General features: G+C 46.0%; 2 protein-coding genes across 2 annotated transcripts; both read right to left on the bottom strand.

Annotated features, from left to right (window-relative positions):
• Positions 1-9,395: 9,395 nt before the first annotated feature.
• Positions 9,396-10,953, bottom strand: LOC136550494 (peptide deformylase 1A, chloroplastic-like). Its single transcript, XM_066542081.1, has 4 exons — positions 10,206-10,953; positions 9,980-10,069; positions 9,824-9,891; positions 9,396-9,669 (listed from the first exon to the last, which is right to left on the bottom strand). The coding sequence occupies exons 1-4, from the start codon at positions 10,578-10,580 to the stop codon at positions 9,429-9,431; spliced, it is 774 nt and encodes a 257-aa protein (XP_066398178.1). The 5' UTR covers positions 10,581-10,953; the 3' UTR covers positions 9,396-9,428.
• Positions 10,954-11,131: 178 nt separating this feature from the next.
• LOC136550493 (uncharacterized) lies at positions 11,132-16,892 on the bottom strand. The gene is made up of 7 exons (XM_066542080.1): positions 16,473-16,892; positions 13,856-14,055; positions 13,064-13,690; positions 12,573-12,723; positions 12,222-12,371; positions 11,804-11,970; positions 11,132-11,621 (listed from the first exon to the last, which is right to left on the bottom strand). Exons 1-7 carry the CDS (start codon positions 16,786-16,788, stop codon positions 11,517-11,519), a joined length of 1,716 nt encoding a protein of 571 aa, XP_066398177.1. The 5' UTR covers positions 16,789-16,892; the 3' UTR covers positions 11,132-11,516.
• Between the last annotated feature and the right edge of the window lie 265 nt (positions 16,893-17,157).

Below are 17,157 nucleotides of genomic sequence, written 5' to 3'. Positions count from 1 at the left end.
TACTCAGTATGTTTCTGACTGAGGGTTTTTGATTGCGTCGTCTGTTAGTTCCATACTTTATTAATGATCAACGTAGCTATATAGTAGAAATTCTATTGTGTTGTCTTATATTATATTTGAACTACTGTTGTATTGTACGCATGTATCATGTACTCGGATTACTCATGATCGATCTTAAGTGATCACATCTGTTTGTATCATGCGTTCAAAATTTCTAAAACGAACGTAATCGGGTGAAATTATCTCGAATACAGCGCCTTAGCCCACTGGTTCGGCCGCGCCATAGCCCAGGTTCTGTCGTGCCAGAGTCCACGGCGCGTCAGTGACGCGCCATAGACCACGACGCGGGAGTGACGCGAACAGGCAACATCCAGCTTCAATTGAGTTGTTGTCGATGCTGTACAAGTGTTGTCGCGACCGTGCGCAAGTTGAAACAAACATGAAGCAAATAAATAGACGACAAGTTGTCACATAACATTTTCATTGGTCTATGAGTCTGCAAGTTTTCAACGATAATATTCGTTCGACATAAGTTCGACGTAATGAACTAAGTCCCAGGAATGTAAGGATCCCTCGAACACCTCTTGAAAACCTCGTCGTCCGGTGGAAGAAGGGGGTCGTCGTACTCCACCTCAAGAAGGGGGTACAACTGGTGCAGCATGGGAGGGGTCATCCTATTACAAATTGATAAACAAAGGGTTAGAGTATTTAAATTAACAATATTCAGATTAACATTATGTAGCATTGCAAAATTTGAACTACTTGTTATGCAATACGAACACAATATGAAATCACCTGCTGCCCTCGTCTTCTATGACGGCTAGCCTTGTGACCAGATTGTTTGCAAACAGAGCAAAGATTCCTGCCACGGGTCTCGTTGAAGTCTCCCCCGCCGTACATGTCTTCGCCGTACCCTCTCATAGCGTCCATGTCCCCCCTGAGTCGCTTCTTCTTCCTCCTACCCTTCCCTACCTTCATTAGATCGGGATGCGGTACGTAGTCATAACCATTATAAGGTGGTCACTATGTCGGGTCAAGGTATGGTTCGAATCTCATCTCCCAAATACTAATGGTGTTCGAACGGAGATACAAGGGTGACATATATGGTAGATCCTCATAGTTATACCCGCGAACCCTGCAGGCCGTGATCATATGAGAGCAAGGGGCATGCATGATCTGAGGGACATTGCAACTGCACTCTACCTTTTCAAGAACAACTCGGTAGTTTCATCCACCATAACGTTCGCCGCCCAAGCTTGTGCCACCCTTGCCCCCTACACTAAAGATATGGCGGCGGGGTCCATACGGCTCGGCGGTGTGCTGCTTGGCCAATTCCTCGGCCTCCTTCAAATATTCAGCTTTGACATTGTGTTGAATATCATCCCCTTTCTAAGGGTTTCGTTCTCATGGTTGTACAATGAATTTCTACACATCTGGAGACCAGTGTCACAAACTGCCATATCCGTCATGCTGACATCCCTATAGTTCAGAACGCCCCTAAAAGGTACGTTCTTGGACCTTAGTTGCTCAAGCCCAATCGTTGTGTAAGGTGGTGGTGGAACATACTGCTGCGCTTAACTAATTCTGACCCATGAATCATAGGGGTATCATTTGCAACTAAATCTATAACTAGTCTACCCTGAGCCTAGACACCATGCAAAACTTTAGTTGGTACTGGTAATGGCATAGTATGAACCGATACTGGCATGGCATTAGCCGGTGTTGGCATAGCATCTGTACCTCCTTGGTCATTATCAAAATCATCGGAATCACTGCTAACTACATCACTGATCCTGTCCTCCTCCTGCTCCTCCTCTTCCCGTTCGAAATCATTCACATCGAAGTCATTGCTTATATAACCTACTGTAGTTGAATAAAACTGCTCCTGCGTCAACTGACCGTCCAAATCCATGTTATCCTGAGTTGCTTCCTCTTTGACCCCTAATTCTTGGTCATTGCCTCCAAAACCATCAATAGACGGGCCGTCCTAAACACCCTGCATCCTATACCCATTCTCCACCACCACCTCAGCCATGGACACATTGGAACCTTGGAGAACCCTAGTGTAGCGGGACCAGTGAGCAGGGTCATGTAATGACATGAGGACATAGTGTGCCCTAATCTTCCCAGTATCAAACCTCCCTTTCAGTGTGAAATCACCGCCAAACTTTGCATTCAAATGGACACAAAGGTCATTGAAGCTAGGAGGTTCACCAAACCATTTCAATTCTTTTTCTATATCCTTAAACATACCATCTTCTCTCCTAACACTTTCTTCATACAAAACTTTAACATAACAATCCATCTGCAAAAGCATTTCAAGAAACTTCATCAAGTCGTTGAAATCGCCGTACGTAATATCTATAGTAATATTAATACATATTCTAACTATAACTATACTAACTAATCTAATATTAACATCTATACAAGGCTAACTACAACAACTAATTAGACTAAATCCAATGTATAACTAGACTCAATAACTGTACTAACTAAACTACCTAACTTTACTACATATACTAACTTACAATATTACCTATACAAACTAAACTAACTAACTTTACTAATTATACTAATTATACTTTAATAATTTTATTAACTTTATTAACTATACTAACTATATTAGGGGAGTACCTCGCTGCAGCGTGCTAGACCGGGCCGGGAGGCGCGGGCGTAGGCCTCGGCGGGTAGCCGCCGTGCGTGGCCGGAGGGGATGGCGCATCGGCGTACGGGCGCGGCGGCCATGCCATGCTCGACGGTGGGCTGGCTGGCGCGGGCGGACGCGACTGGCTAGCTGGTTGGCTGGCGCAGGCGGACGCGGGCCAGGCGGGCTGCTCGACCACTGGCAGACGCGGGACGCGGTGGGGGTTTTATTCGGCTCTGCCGCGCCATGGATCAGGGCGCGGCAGTGCCGCGCCAAGATCGGTGGCGCGGCAGAGCCCTACCACATCACCGATCAGCGATTCCGGTCGCCGCCATGTCTGCCCGCTGCCGCGCCACCATGCATGACGCGGCACAGGCATTTGGCCGCGCCAGGGCAATAGGCGCGGCCAAAAGTGTTAGTTTTAAAAAAACAACCGTGTTAGATTTAAAATTAGTTTCCAAAAGAGTAAAATGCACCCTGGGTACTTAAACTATTGGGGCATTACCATCTAGGTACTCAAACTGAAAAATCTACCACCTGGGTACTTAAACTATGGGGCATTACCATCTGGGTACTCGAACTAAAAAACCTCCCACTTAGGTACTTAAACTATTGGGCCATTACCATCTGGGTACGCGAGTGGGCCGTCAGGAGCGCGGGAAAATGAATTTTGATTTTTTTTCTTTTTCTGAAAATAGATGAATAGTGCTGGAATTTGTTATTTTTGTAAAAAAATAATTAGAGCTCCAAACATTCTAAAAATTTTTGTGTAGCCTCTATATGATGTACTCTACCTAGGAAAAATATAAAACTTGGAAAATGAATAGTTTTTGTATGTTTAAAAATTACCTCTTTTAATTAATAAATGAACTTCCATAAATTTTATAATTAAAATAAATAAATGTCAAAAAGAGGCGGCCTAACTGTGTGCGAGCGAGCAGACGAGCACAGGTAGGCCGCCTCTTTTTGGATATTTATTTATTTTAATTATAAAATTTATGGAAGTTCATTTATTAATTAAAAGAGGTAATTTTTAAACATACAAAAACTATTCATTTTCCAAGTTTCATATTTTTCCTAGGTAGAGTACATCATATAGAGGCTACACAAAAAATTTTAGAATGTTTGGAGCTATAATTATTTTTTACAAAAATAACAAATTCCAGCACTATTCATCCATTTTCAGAAAAAGAAAAAGAATCAAAATTCATTTTCCCGCGCTCCTGACGGCCCACTCGCGTACCCAGATGGTAATGGCCCAATAGTTTAAGTACCCAAGTGGAAAGTTTTTTAGTTCGAGTACCCAGATGGTAATGCCCCCATAGTTTAAGTACCCAGATGGTAGCTTTTTCAGTTCGAATACCTAGATGGTAATGCCCTAATAGTTTAAGTACCCAGGGTGCATTTTACTCTTTCCAAAAAGTGTTAAAATTAAAAAAATCTATTTTACTTCAGGCTCCGCCACTGACCGGAATGGCTTGGCTTTTGCAGTTTCGACTAACTATCGACAACTGAGATGGAACCGTGTTGAGAAAAACTCAATAAGGTCTCCAAAACAGAAGAGAAGTCCTGCTCCAACTCGAACCGGGAGGCTCCGGTGTTCCAACAATCCCAAAATCGAGGCAAACCACCCAGAGATGTTGCTCTGCTTCCTTACGGCCTTACCGACAGGGAAAGAAGAAATCGCCCGTCCAGTAGATAAAGTAAAGGGTAGGGGGAAAGGGCAGAGACCTGGACGACCGCAAGAGAAACCGCCAGCGCCAGGTGAGGAGGTGCGGCGCCGACCGACGAGCGAAGACCGGAGGAGGGGCAGGGGTTGCGAGTGGCGACTACCGAGTAGGGCGTGATGGCCCAGCCCATTCACAACCCAAACTATCTCGTGGGTTCATCACCGCATGCTGAGCTCGGATGGCCCTTTTGACTTCGCTGTCAAGCTATATAGAATGTTTACTACGTCCTAAAAATAAAGATGGCACGGGGCGGGTTTGGATCGGGTGGAGTGTCTGGGCACCCAAAATCGAAACACGATCCTAAAACCCGAAACCACCCCAAACACCAATTCGGGTGAAAATCCATCCGCGAAACCGAAACCCGCGGATCCACGAAACCCGACGGATAATCCAAAACCTAGAAAATTTGAGATCTAGGGAAGGGATGCGCCAGCGCCGCCGCCCTCTCACTCCTCCGCCAGGCGCGCGCCTCCCTACACCACCCGCTCTCGAGCCGCCAGCCGTCGAGGACAGAGCGCCGTTAGGGACCCACCCACTAGACCTCTACTGTGCACGCCCGTGCCATGTGCGCCCATGCCGACGGACGCAGGAACTGGGCCGAGGAGGCCACACGCCGCCACAGAGAGAGAGAGGTCGTGAACGGGGTGCAGGGAAGGCAGGTGAGGACGCGGACGGGGTGCGGGGAAGGACGGTGAGGTCACGGACGGGGTACGGGGAAGGCCGGCGTGGTCGCGCCGTCGCGGACTGGCGAGGCCGCCCATCCAGGCGTCGGGTGGCTGCGTGCATGCGGCCGTCGTGCGGCGGTGCGGGGCTCCTAGCCTGGGACCTAGGTGCAGATGACGGGATGAGGGATTGAGGGTTGGCTGTTAGCAACAAGGATTTCAGGCTTATATAATAGGGTTCTTAGTTGGGCTTCTAGCGGGCTCAATATTTTGGGGCCCCGAATGGAGCTCCACGGATGAAATTCAGGATCCGCCCAAAAACCATGGTATTTCGGGTATCCGAACCCGTAAATCCGTGGGCGAAAACCAGGACCCGAAACCGAAAACCGCGGACCCGAAGCCCACGGATATCCGCCCTGAACCTGATCCGCTGTCATTCTTACCAAAAAAACGTCCTAAAATCTCCTAAAAAAATACGTCCTAAAAAAATCAGCACTGTCAGCGTCTGAGCGTTCGGATGCACGCTCGTGTCGGGACGAATGCGGTTGCAGTCGCTTTCTCTCTTGAAAGCATCTAGGCCCCTAGTTGGATTTTGGTGATTAATGTCAATACAAGATTATTATGACTAACGTGTGTTTTGTAGAGGCAATTGAGTTAGGTCATAGTAATGGTGATCGATTGGGCAATCGAGATGGTCATGCCCCTACGATGGAAATCGTTTCGGTTTTCAAAGGATGGACGACAAGGTTAAGGATGACTAGTTCTAAGTGTCGATTGGAGTTGGAGAGACACTTAGAGTAGTTTAGGATTTTGTTTTTCCTTTGGCCGTACTATTAAGGGGGGTATGGACGGGTAGCTTGACCTAGTTAAGTCTAGTGAGTTAGGTGTGGTGCACACTTGTTTAAACTAGCTCTAGGTAGCTCCTATGAATGCCTAAGATCCTTTGGAGCAAACTTTATTCACATATGATCGAGAGTTGGAAGTGAATGGAGAGTCAAATGCTGACCGGACGCTGGCTCCGGTGCGACCGGACGTTGGCCGCAGGGTCTGGTCAGTTCATTTGATCAGTAGACAGCGTTCGGTGCGACCGAACGCTGAAAGGCAGCGTCCGGTCGACTCCACTAAGGTTCCAGAGAAGGGAATCTACGATCGGACGTGTCCGGTCAGTACTGATCGGACCCTGAGGGTTCAGCGTCCGGTCGAGTCCAGTAAGCATCCAGTGAGGGTTTCATGTGACCAAACGTGTCTGGTCAGTGCTGACCGGACCCTGCCAGCGTCCAGTCAACACATTTCCACTGGATCGCGGGTTGAACTGACTGGAGCGTTCGGTCACCCCGCAGAAGCTCATAACGGTTCGTTTTTCAGGCTACCTTATAAATAGAAGCTCCACTCATGTGTGGAGTCACTTTTGCTCATTCCAACAGCTGAGAAACATGTTTGTGAGTGCCAAGAAAAGCAAGGTCCTAGTGAGGTGATTGAGATTTGAGAATCCAAGAGAGTAGCCTCATTAGTGAATCAAGAGTAGTCAAGTGTGTATCCATCTTCTCGTTAGGCTTCGCGTGGTCAAGTGAGAGTTCGTGCTTGTTACTCTTGGTGATTGCCATCACCTAGACGGCTTGGTGGTGGTTGGGAGCTTGGTGATCACTTGGTGGAGCTTGTGGGTGACCCAACTCAAGTTGTGAGCGGCTTTGGGTGATTCGCCGCGACGGAGTGTCGAAGAATCAACCCGTAGAGAGCACTTGATCCTTGCGCGGATCAAGGGAGAGCTACACCCTTACGCGGGTGCTCCAATGAGGACTAGTGGGGAGTGGCGACTCTCCGATACCTCGGCAAAACATCGCCGCGTTTCTCTCTCTCTTTACTTTGAGCATTTACTTTAAAGTATTTACTTTGAGCAATTCATTACTTGTCTTTACATTCTTAGAATTGCCATGCTAGAGTAAGTTTGGAACATAGGTTGTAAGTCACTTGTGCTTTAGTTTGATAGAAACACTTTTCTAGGTACAAGGGGTTAATTGGGCTATCCATAGGATTTGATTATTGCAAGAAAACTTAGAACTAGCCCAATTCACCCCCCCCCCCTCTTGGGCATCTTGATCCTTTCACCTCTGTTTCGTGCGTCCAGGCGTGGGATCGCCTTAGCTCGGATTTCGCTCGACCGCGCCTGCGTCACACGCACCCACGCAGGGGCCCACGCCACCCGAACGTCGCCCGTGCGGACGCTGCTCGTGCCCCCTCTCGCTTTCCACGTGCATCCCATGTGCAACACCCGATCTATTTTTGAAATATCCAGATGCAATGCTTACAACATAAGAAAAAGACAGATGAAACACTTAAAATATGCATCTGAAACACCTACAAAAATAATTAAAAAACATACACAAACATTCAGATAAAACACTTGCAACATATGTGTGAAACATATGCAACATCCCGATAAACACATTTGCAATATACGCTTGAAAAAACAGATGAAACATTGGGGACATACACTTGCAACGTACGTATACAACCATTGCAACATATGCAACGTCCCGATCTATTTTTGCAACATTCATGTGAAAACAATTGAAACATACATCTAAAGCATCTGAAACATTTCAAATGTACACTTACAACATGCATCATATCCTAGTGCGGCCACCTCTGCTGCCTACATCGGGGCGTCGCAGCCGTTGCAGGAGGCGAGGCCGAAGGGCTTCTGCGCCAAGGCCCGGTGCTTCTCCTTGCGCCGGCGACGTCGTCAGGCGGGGCAGGCAGCGGAGCAGGGGCAATGACACGAGCAGCAGGGGCGAACGCGCGGAGCAACAGGGCGGGTGCGCGGAGCAGCAAGGCGGGCGCGCAGAGCATCGGGAGGAGGAGTGGGGCAGGCGCATAGAGCATCGGCAGGAGGAGCAGGACGGGGGGTGGAGTTGGAAGTGGACAGATGATGATGAATCGACTAGATATTGTCACATGGCCCCACACCTCCGTATCCATCCGATACTCGAGTAAAGGTCTGACGCTCGGATCAAAGAATTAACGAAAATGATATAAATTTTATGTTTGATACTAATTATTTCTTTTCAAGTTTGAAAAATATCAACATTTGCACCTCCAAATAAACATATATATATATATATATATATATATATATATATATATATATATATATATATATATATATATATATATATATATATATATATAGAACTACTATCCTGTAGCTGGCTACAGAATAACTTATTCTGTAGCCACTTTGAGTTATGATAATTACTATGTTAATTTACGAGATCATAGTAACTCCTTACTAAGTGGTTTAATATAACGTTATGGTAAATATCCCCATGTGTTATAGTAACCCAACTATCGTAAATATGTATTGACATTATGGTAAATTAGTATATAAAATTATAGTAAATGGAGGTGGCTACAGAATAACTTATTTTGTAGCCGGCTACTGAATAGCCTCTCCCTATATATATATATATATATATATATATATATATATATATATATATATATATATATATATAGAGAGAGAGAGAGAGAGAGAGAGAGAGAGAGAGAGAGTATATTCAGTAGCCAGCTACAAAATAAGTTATTCTGTAACCAGCTCCATTTACGATAATTTTATATACTAATTTACGATAATGTTAATACATATTTACGATAGTTGAGTTACTATAACACATGGGGATATTTATCATAACGTTATAGTAAACCACTTAGTAAGAAGTTACTATAATCTCGTAAATTAACATAGTAATTATCGTAACTCAAAGTGGTTACATAATATGTTATTTTATAGCCAGGGTAGTAGTTATATATATATATATATATATATATATATATATATATATATATATATATATATATATATATATATATATATATATATATATATATATATAATCTAATGGTACTTATTTGATATAACTATATAAAAATGTTAGTGTTTTTTCTATAGAGGTGGTTAAAGTTAAATTGTTCGATGCTTTGGAAAGTGATAATTGTATTATTTTTTAGACAGAGGGACGAGGTGAGATGCATGGTTGATGTTGTTAAATTCATCACAAAAATATGTTCACAACATGTAATTCTATTTATGAAAGGTTTTTTTTTTTTTTTGGAAATCACTACTGATAGTGTCACCTTGTACATTGTGCAAATGCGCAGTATCGGTTGGATCAGATGGTTAGGCAGCAATGATTCATATTTCATATTTAAATATGAATTACTGTTGGTTGGATAGCTAGATGTGAAGCAAAATGCAGTACTGTACAGGAAAAGTAAGTTTCTTGAGAGGGGGGGGGGGGGGGGGGTGCAGGGCAGAGGGAGAGAGAGAGAGAGAGAGAGATTACAAAGCAATCACATCTATTCGATGAGGAAAAAAATCGCAAGCTATCCACATTATCTTGCGCCTAGTTGAGGACATCCAATGGGAAGCGGCAAATCCAAGTTATCAACAATCCTGAATGTTCTTGGGACCATCTTGTCAACATACAGCGTGCCTTCAAGATGATCACACTCATGCTGGAGGATGCGTGCTTGCCATCCTGAAGCCTGTACCTTAATGGCGCTCCCATTTCGGTCCAGACCTGAAACCTCAACGTCTAGATGCCGCTCCACGACCGCCCTATATCCATCAACACTGGCATCCCGGGAAGACAAGTATGAGATCATACACAATACAATCTAGCACAATGCAATGCAGCTTCTGTATTCACAGAATAAAAGTATCATCATATATAAACTACCAGAGACAACTGTTAATATTGCACAAAGGAGCATTCTACTATGTGTACCTGAGACATCCCTCAAAGAACAGCGCAGTTCTTTTACTTGTGTTCTTAATCTTGGGATTGATAATGACCTGGGTTCAAGGAAAAGCACAGGGCATGAGAAAGTTCCAAATGTTCTATGGGCGCCGAATGCAACACAATGTGGCAAAATGTACCGACAAGAAGATCAAAAGGACGGCGATCTTGTGCTTCGATGTCCTTCTTGGGTGCATAGCTGATGTACTCTTGCGTATCCTCGAGAACAATAATCTGTAATTCGGTGATTAATTCTCAGAAACATCAGCACGTTTGTAACAGGACAGCATCTTTGGCGACTAATTGGGTGCCCTTGATGATTGAACACTAGCAATCGAACTCCCAAGGCGAAGCGAAGAATCAGCCATACCCTGAGCGGGACGCCGATCTGCGGGGCGGCGAGGCCGACGCCTGGGGCCTTGCGCATTACGTCGACCATCCGGTCGATGACGCCCTGGACCTTCTCGGACCGCACGTCCCCCGGCGCCACCTCCTGCGCGGGCTCGTGCAGGACGGGGTCGCCGGCCTTCACGGTCCCCGGCGTCACCGCCATCGCCGTGGACGCGCCGCCGCCCTTGCCGCCCAGCAGCCCGGATAGCCAGCCCCCGCCGGAGTTCGCCCTCACGCTTCTCCACCGCCTACCGCCGACGGCACTAGCGGCGACTGCGGAACCAGTAGGCGGCGCGGCGGGGGCGAGGAAGGTGGCGGCAGCGGCGGCTGAGAGAGGACGGAGGAGCGCAACCATCTTCTGGACCGCTGGATGGAATGGGTCATTGGGTGGAGTTGGTGACTGTGACGTGGCAAGTGGGCTGGGCTTTTAAATATACTGGGGTTGAGGCCCAACTATATTCTGTCCATGGCCCAACTATATTGTTGCCCGTTCCCTAAAAAAAACTATATTGTTGCCCGTGAGCAAGCCGATGGAGCTGGACTGCTGGAGGCGTCGCTGAGGATTAGGAGCGGCAACAGCTGAGAGACCCTCTGCAGTCAATTCATCTTTACCTTTGTCACTTACAGGTGGACCCGATGCTCATCAGACCTACCTGCCAGTGACAAATGCACCGTGCACCACCAAACCATGGGCCCTCAGCTTCCTCTTCCATGTCTTGTTGGATGCAGTCGGATTCACATCGATCTACATGTGTTGGGGCAGATTGAAATAGAACTTAACTAAATTCTACCCCAATCCATCCAAACACATTTGGATGTGGATTGAGGCAACATCCAAACAAGGCCTCAAAGTTGACACCTCACGGAAGAAAGGCAAGCATGGTACTCCAACAGACATTTCACAAATTGTGGTCGAAGCAACAGCACTCACATGTTTATATGCAAGTAAGATACACACTGTGTCGAGCGACATCTTGCGTTGGACATTACATTCCCCACAGAGGGAGGAGAAAACCCCAACTGAAAAAACTACAGTCTGTTTATGCACATCAGCATACACCTCCTGTGATCTAACAGCCCCACGGGTGCTCCAAAAACCTGACAAAAACTAGATCCAACGAAGCACACAGGGTCTGTCAAAAATCCGGAGGGAAAAAACACTTCCACATCGCAAAGTAGAGCGTGGGCCAAACGACGGTAGGAAAGTAAAGATCATATACTGGTGTAACACCAGTGAAAAACAATATAGTGGACGTAAATGTGCCAGATTTTCATTTGCCAAACTGTCCCTTCAGATCCTTCTTTTGGTGAGGATGATCTTAGGGTTTGGGAGATGAAGGTGGCTTCTGTCAACTGCTGTGTCCATTTCTTTAGACAAACTTGGATGAGGCTGTACCTGAGAGATCGAGTTCCAAATAACATCAGAAGCTTAAAAAGTTAAAACACAAATTATAATGAAAAGGGCAATCTGTAGCTAAACCCAAAACCTAGAAGGGAATAGCTAAAACTTTTTGAACTTCTCCTAAAGGAATCAATTAAGCCCATATTAAACACGAGGAAGCTATCAGTGCATCTAACCTCATAGCTGCGGAGGAGACTGGCAATCAACATCGATATTGCAAGAACCACAAACTTCTGCCCAACACATTCTCGACTCCCAGAACCAAATGGAAGAAATGATTCAGTCTTGGCACACTCGCTGAAAATATTTATCCTATTTGATCCTTTAGGTGCTCCTAATATTTCTGCAGTATATTAAGGAAACAATGCAAAAGATTAATCACCAAGAATCTTGCAAAAAGGGGAAAAATGGTAAAAGCCTAACAAATGTGTGACTAATCTATATGCAGACTGACAATAATGAAGTGATGGAATATAATCTTCAAAATGTTGTTACAAACGGCCTGCTTATACATTCAATAATACTTTTTCATGTCATAAATGAAATATCTCCCAACACAGAAAAGTGCAAAAAGAAGAGGGAGCGAGAGAAGACCTCCAATATCAACGTCCTTTTTAAGGAACCGATGAGGATTGAACTGGTTAGCATCATCACCCCAAACAGAAGCATCCATTTGCACGAGATGCAAAGGAACTACTAATATTGATCGAGCTGGCACAGTGATACCCGAGCCAAGCCTCAAATCTGGACTCAAGGAAAATGAAATCCAAAGTGAGTCAGAATGGAAAACATGTGGTAATCAAAACTGGCCTACAGGTGACTTATGAGCTTCTCTTGTGGCTAGATGTACAGACCAATCAGTATCGAACTTCAAAACATGATGATCTCGACACAAAAAAACAAAAGGATTGGCAAAGGCATTCAAAAGGTCTATAACATGCGTACCATGTTTCAAAGAACATCGCTGCAGAAGAGGTCCAGCAGGCAAAAGGCGAGCAGATTCACATACAGTAGCAAGTAGGACTTGCATCCTAAGAAGATCGTCGACCTCCAGTTTAGATGATTCATTACAGACTGAAACAATCTCTGCGTGTAGCTGAAAATAGAAGTAGCATGAGTGGAGAGGTGTAACTCACACATAAAATATGGGTGGATAATTGTGGTCCATCCCTTCTAATATATATAATGATTGAAGGGCCTTCTAGATTGTCCACACTATTGTAAGATGAGTGAAGTTACATTTTAGAAACCTTTCTATGCAGTCAATGCAACACAAAATGAGATTCTTTCTTATTTAAATAATTAACATGTAAAAAATCCATGAGAGCTGTATTCATTTGAATAAGAAAACACCAACAACCATTCATTAATGTTAATATCATAAGCGAGCAACTTAAATAGTTTGCAACAGAGAAAATAAAGGAGCCAATACATACCTGATCTTGCAATTCTGGGAACAAGACAAGCCTTGTCAAAATGTTACCAATCAAGTTAGCAGAAGCGGAAATACCATGCAACATCAAACCCATGATGTTTCCAAATATTTCCTCTTCTGAATTAAGTGGTCCTCCAGCAGCCCCATGGAGACAATGACTTGCCATTATGTTGTCTAAAACATGTGTATTTGGATCTGTCCCTTCACTTTTCAGACAAGATCTCTGATCAAAATGATTAAGTGAACTGTTTTGTCTTGATTTTCTGATGACGCTCTCTGTTAATATCTTCAGCTTAGCACATAGGGTCCGATACCTCCTATAACTAGGCCTCCAGAACGGTGGAATTGCATAAGAAGCCCAGAAGCAACCATCCTTTGCGACTAGCATAAGAAGTTCCTCATAAGCAGCAGCGTCAGACCAATCGAAGAAGGCATCACCCAAAAGAGTTGCACCAATGATATTGAATGCCATGTGCTGGGAGAAAGATCTAGTGTCCATAAAATCCTTGGACATAATAGTGTTGATTCTATTCAGGACAGCATCGATAATTTTGAATGAGCTTTGACCAGCACCAACTGTAAGTTTTTCATTCAAAAATATTTTGAGAGAATCTCTTGTACTTTTGACCTAAAGATGCAGAACAAAAGGATTACAAGAAGTAATAAAAAGGTCAAAAGTAATTGAACATGCCCTCTGCCGATAAACAAGTGATAATGCATCAATACAGACTAGAAATAGGAGAAATGTAATACTGTAGAGCCCACATGGATTTTGTTGCATGGAGGTGCATACCTTTTGGAATAAGGACACAAATAAGCCAAGTTTTCCACAAGCTAAATTATATGTCCTCCCAGTCAATGGTAACTTGTCTTCAGCCTTTGTTAGCACCTCCTTAACTAGAGTAGGATCTATAACTGATACAAGTAGCTGAGAGGGTCCTACCCACAGGCGAACAACTGGGCCATATCTCCCATGCAATTTTGACAGAAAACCTGCAAAATGAAATAGTTCAGAGGGGAAAGGACATCAGAATCGTTCAATGTGCTGTATACTGTTAAAGAACGACTCATCGTTGCCATAATAAGGCTCAAATGTCAAACAATTGTTTCCATCATTGGTAAAGACTCATAAAGTAGTAGATTGTTAGTTCACGATAGTAAATCTGCTAGCAATACAGAATATTTGATGGAACAAAGTAAGTTGAAGCTTTAATCGCATGGATTCTAAAGTGCTCAAGTGGGCCATCCTATGCCCATGCTCAAGAACAGCACTAACAATGCTGGATCACATGGGACAGAATATTATTCATCAACAAAATAATGCAGCAACCTATGTCTACCCATTTATGGCTGGTAGTATTTAAAACACAGCACCCTCAATCAATGTTTTTAAGGCGTCGCTTTGGCGTCGCCTAATCGGCAAGGCGCTACAGGCGGGACGATTTGGCGGACGACTCGCCTAAGATTGGTATGGCGTCCGCCTTACTACCATGGCGTCCGAAAGTCGTCGATTTGACGTCCGATTCGTCGAAATCGAGCAAGGCGGGCGCCATACGGGGATGGCAAACGCGGGCGCGGGAGAAAGGACGGGGAAAGCATCGCGCGCGCGGGAGATTAGGCGCGCGGGGAGAGAGGAGCGCAGGAGAAATCAGAGAGCAGAGAGAGGAGCGCTCGCAGGGAAGACGGACCTACCCGCGCGAACGCGTTCGCCCGCGCCGCCGGTAGAAGCTGCTGCCGCCGAGGCTCCGCCTCCCCCTCCCCTATTCCCCATCCGCGCGAGGAGCAGCCGCCGGCGGGCTGCTGTTTCCCCGTCGCCTCTTCTGGTCCTCCATTGAGCAGGACACGAGCCGCTTCGCCTCTCCCTTCCCTCTTCCCCACCCGCGCGAGGAGCAGCCGCCGGCGGACTGCTGTTTCCCCACCGCCTCCTCTGGTGAACATCGAGCAGGAGCAGAGCAGACCCGAGCCGCCTCCTCCAGTCTTCCCTCGAGCAGGAGATCTTGAAGGGGAGACGGCGGCGGCTGTCGATCTGAGAGCACTGACCAGAGAGGAAGGGGAAGCAGAGGAGAGAGAGGAAGGGGAAGCAGAGGGGCGGAGGGAAGAGCAGAGCAGCGCATCAGGAGGAGGAGAGGGAAGCAGAGCAGGGCATCCGGAGAGGGGCGGAGGGAAGCAGAGCAGCCACTCGTGCGGTCGTGCCGTCGTGTGGAGGCGGAATAGCAGTGGGGAGCGGCGGCGCCAGGAGGGGAAGGAGCACATGGTCTGCCTAGTGGGCTGGGCGAGCCCACTTCTTACTCGGCTCCTTTCTTTTTTCTTTTTTTTCCTTTCCTTTTTTCTTCATCTACTGCTCTAAGCTGCTGTTTTCATTTTTTAATTAATTTCTTAAGGCGTCGCCTCGCCTCACGCTTTAGTCGCTTAAGCGTAAGGCGGTAGTCAGTCGCCTCGCCTCGCCTCGCCTTACCGCCTTGAAAACATTGCCCTCAATGTTACGTCTACTTGCCCTAGTAAGTTTTACACACACAAAAATGCACATTCCCAGGAAAACTAGCATATAAGTCCATATAACTTATAAGACATACAGTTTACAGAAATAAAATCCAACAGTGATGAGGAAGATTTGTCAATAATAAGAATTTGAAAAGTAACTTGATTTCCTCTTCTGCTTTTTTTCCCACCAAAAAGAGCAGGATGAGGATGCATACTACAACTAGATCATGTCAAGAACAGAAAACCTAATTCACACTATGACCCTAAAGGATAAAATTGTATCAAAGATATAAATATTCTGATCAAAATTCAAACGGCAAGATAAGGTCAATCACAGATCATCAGCGAACCTGCAGAAATAAATCGCTACTTAAGGTAACTGTGATGACCAGTGCAGTTGCTGCGTGTCCAAAGCATCAAAGCTCAGTGAAGCAATTTTGCGAAGTATTGCGCCAATTGTACAAATCACATCTGATATTACCAGTAGCAGCCAAACAAAAAAAAAATGAACATGGATCGCTAGCGCATAGGCCCCCACCTCAAATGGTCTAATCCCACCTAGTCAACTCCCACCTAGATCACACTATACTAAAGCGAAATTCCACATCAATCAATCCAAGCAATACGAAATCCCCAACAGATCAGGGTTAAAGTAGCTAGCTAGTGCCCAACATCTCAAGTAGGAAGGAGCTACAGAAATCTAGAATCGAATGTCTGCAATCTCCATCCAGTCACATCCAGTACCCAATCGAACAGTACCCAAATGGCACATAGGCGCCGAGCAACTAAAACATACTGTACGGAAAAATTTACAAGTGCAGAGGTCGCACCCGCGCCAAATCCCAATCCCATACCAACCACCAAGCTAACTGAACCGAATCCTGTTAAAATGAACAAGGAGTAAGGCGGAGAGAGGAACGACCACCAACCGGTGATGTCGCCGCCGTCGCGCAAGACGGCGGCGAGTCCGGGGTCGGCGAGGAGCGCGCGGGGCCCCGGGATGCGGGAGCCAAGCGCCCAGAGGCGGAGCATCGCGGCGACGCGGAGGAGCAGGACCCAAGTGACGGCGAGGAGGCCCGCCCACAGCAGCGCGTTGGTCCCGCGCCGCGCGTAGTCCCGGAGGAAGGCGCGGCCGCCGCCGACGCAGGCCGGCCAGGCGGCGGGGCCGGCGGTGATGAGCGCGCCCAGCAGGGTGAACGGCACGCACGTGGCGTCGCAGGAGGAGGAGGAGGAGGAGGAAGCCATGGCCTCGAGGGAGGCGAGGGGGAGGGGTGGGAAGTGCAGCTGCCAAGCTGGCGGAGCTGCGAGGAAGGCAGCGAGAGGAGCTCGAGCTCTCCCGGGAAGAAGAGAAGAAAAGGGAGCTCACCTATATCTAGAAAAAGATCTACGCTATTGTCTTCTGTTTTGGTCCTCCTATATTTGAGGAATTCATAAGTACTCCCTTCGTTCTGAAAAGAATATAATCCTGGGTTTTAAATCTGGTCTTAAAAATAATATAAATGTAGATTTGAAATCAACTTTTTTATTAGGACCCACTGTCGGTGTTTTGGACCAGCGGACCCTCAACCAACTAGTGAAAATGTACTGCATGCCCCTAGTCCCGGATGGTGATGC

Source organism: Miscanthus floridulus, chromosome 4, assembly GCF_019320115.1.
Source record: "Miscanthus floridulus cultivar M001 chromosome 4, ASM1932011v1, whole genome shotgun sequence".
In the NCBI taxonomy this organism is placed as follows: domain Eukaryota; kingdom Viridiplantae; phylum Streptophyta; class Magnoliopsida; order Poales; family Poaceae; genus Miscanthus; species Miscanthus floridulus.
The sequence above is the reverse complement of the archived record's forward strand: the minus strand, read 5'-3'. Positions and strand labels throughout refer to the sequence as shown.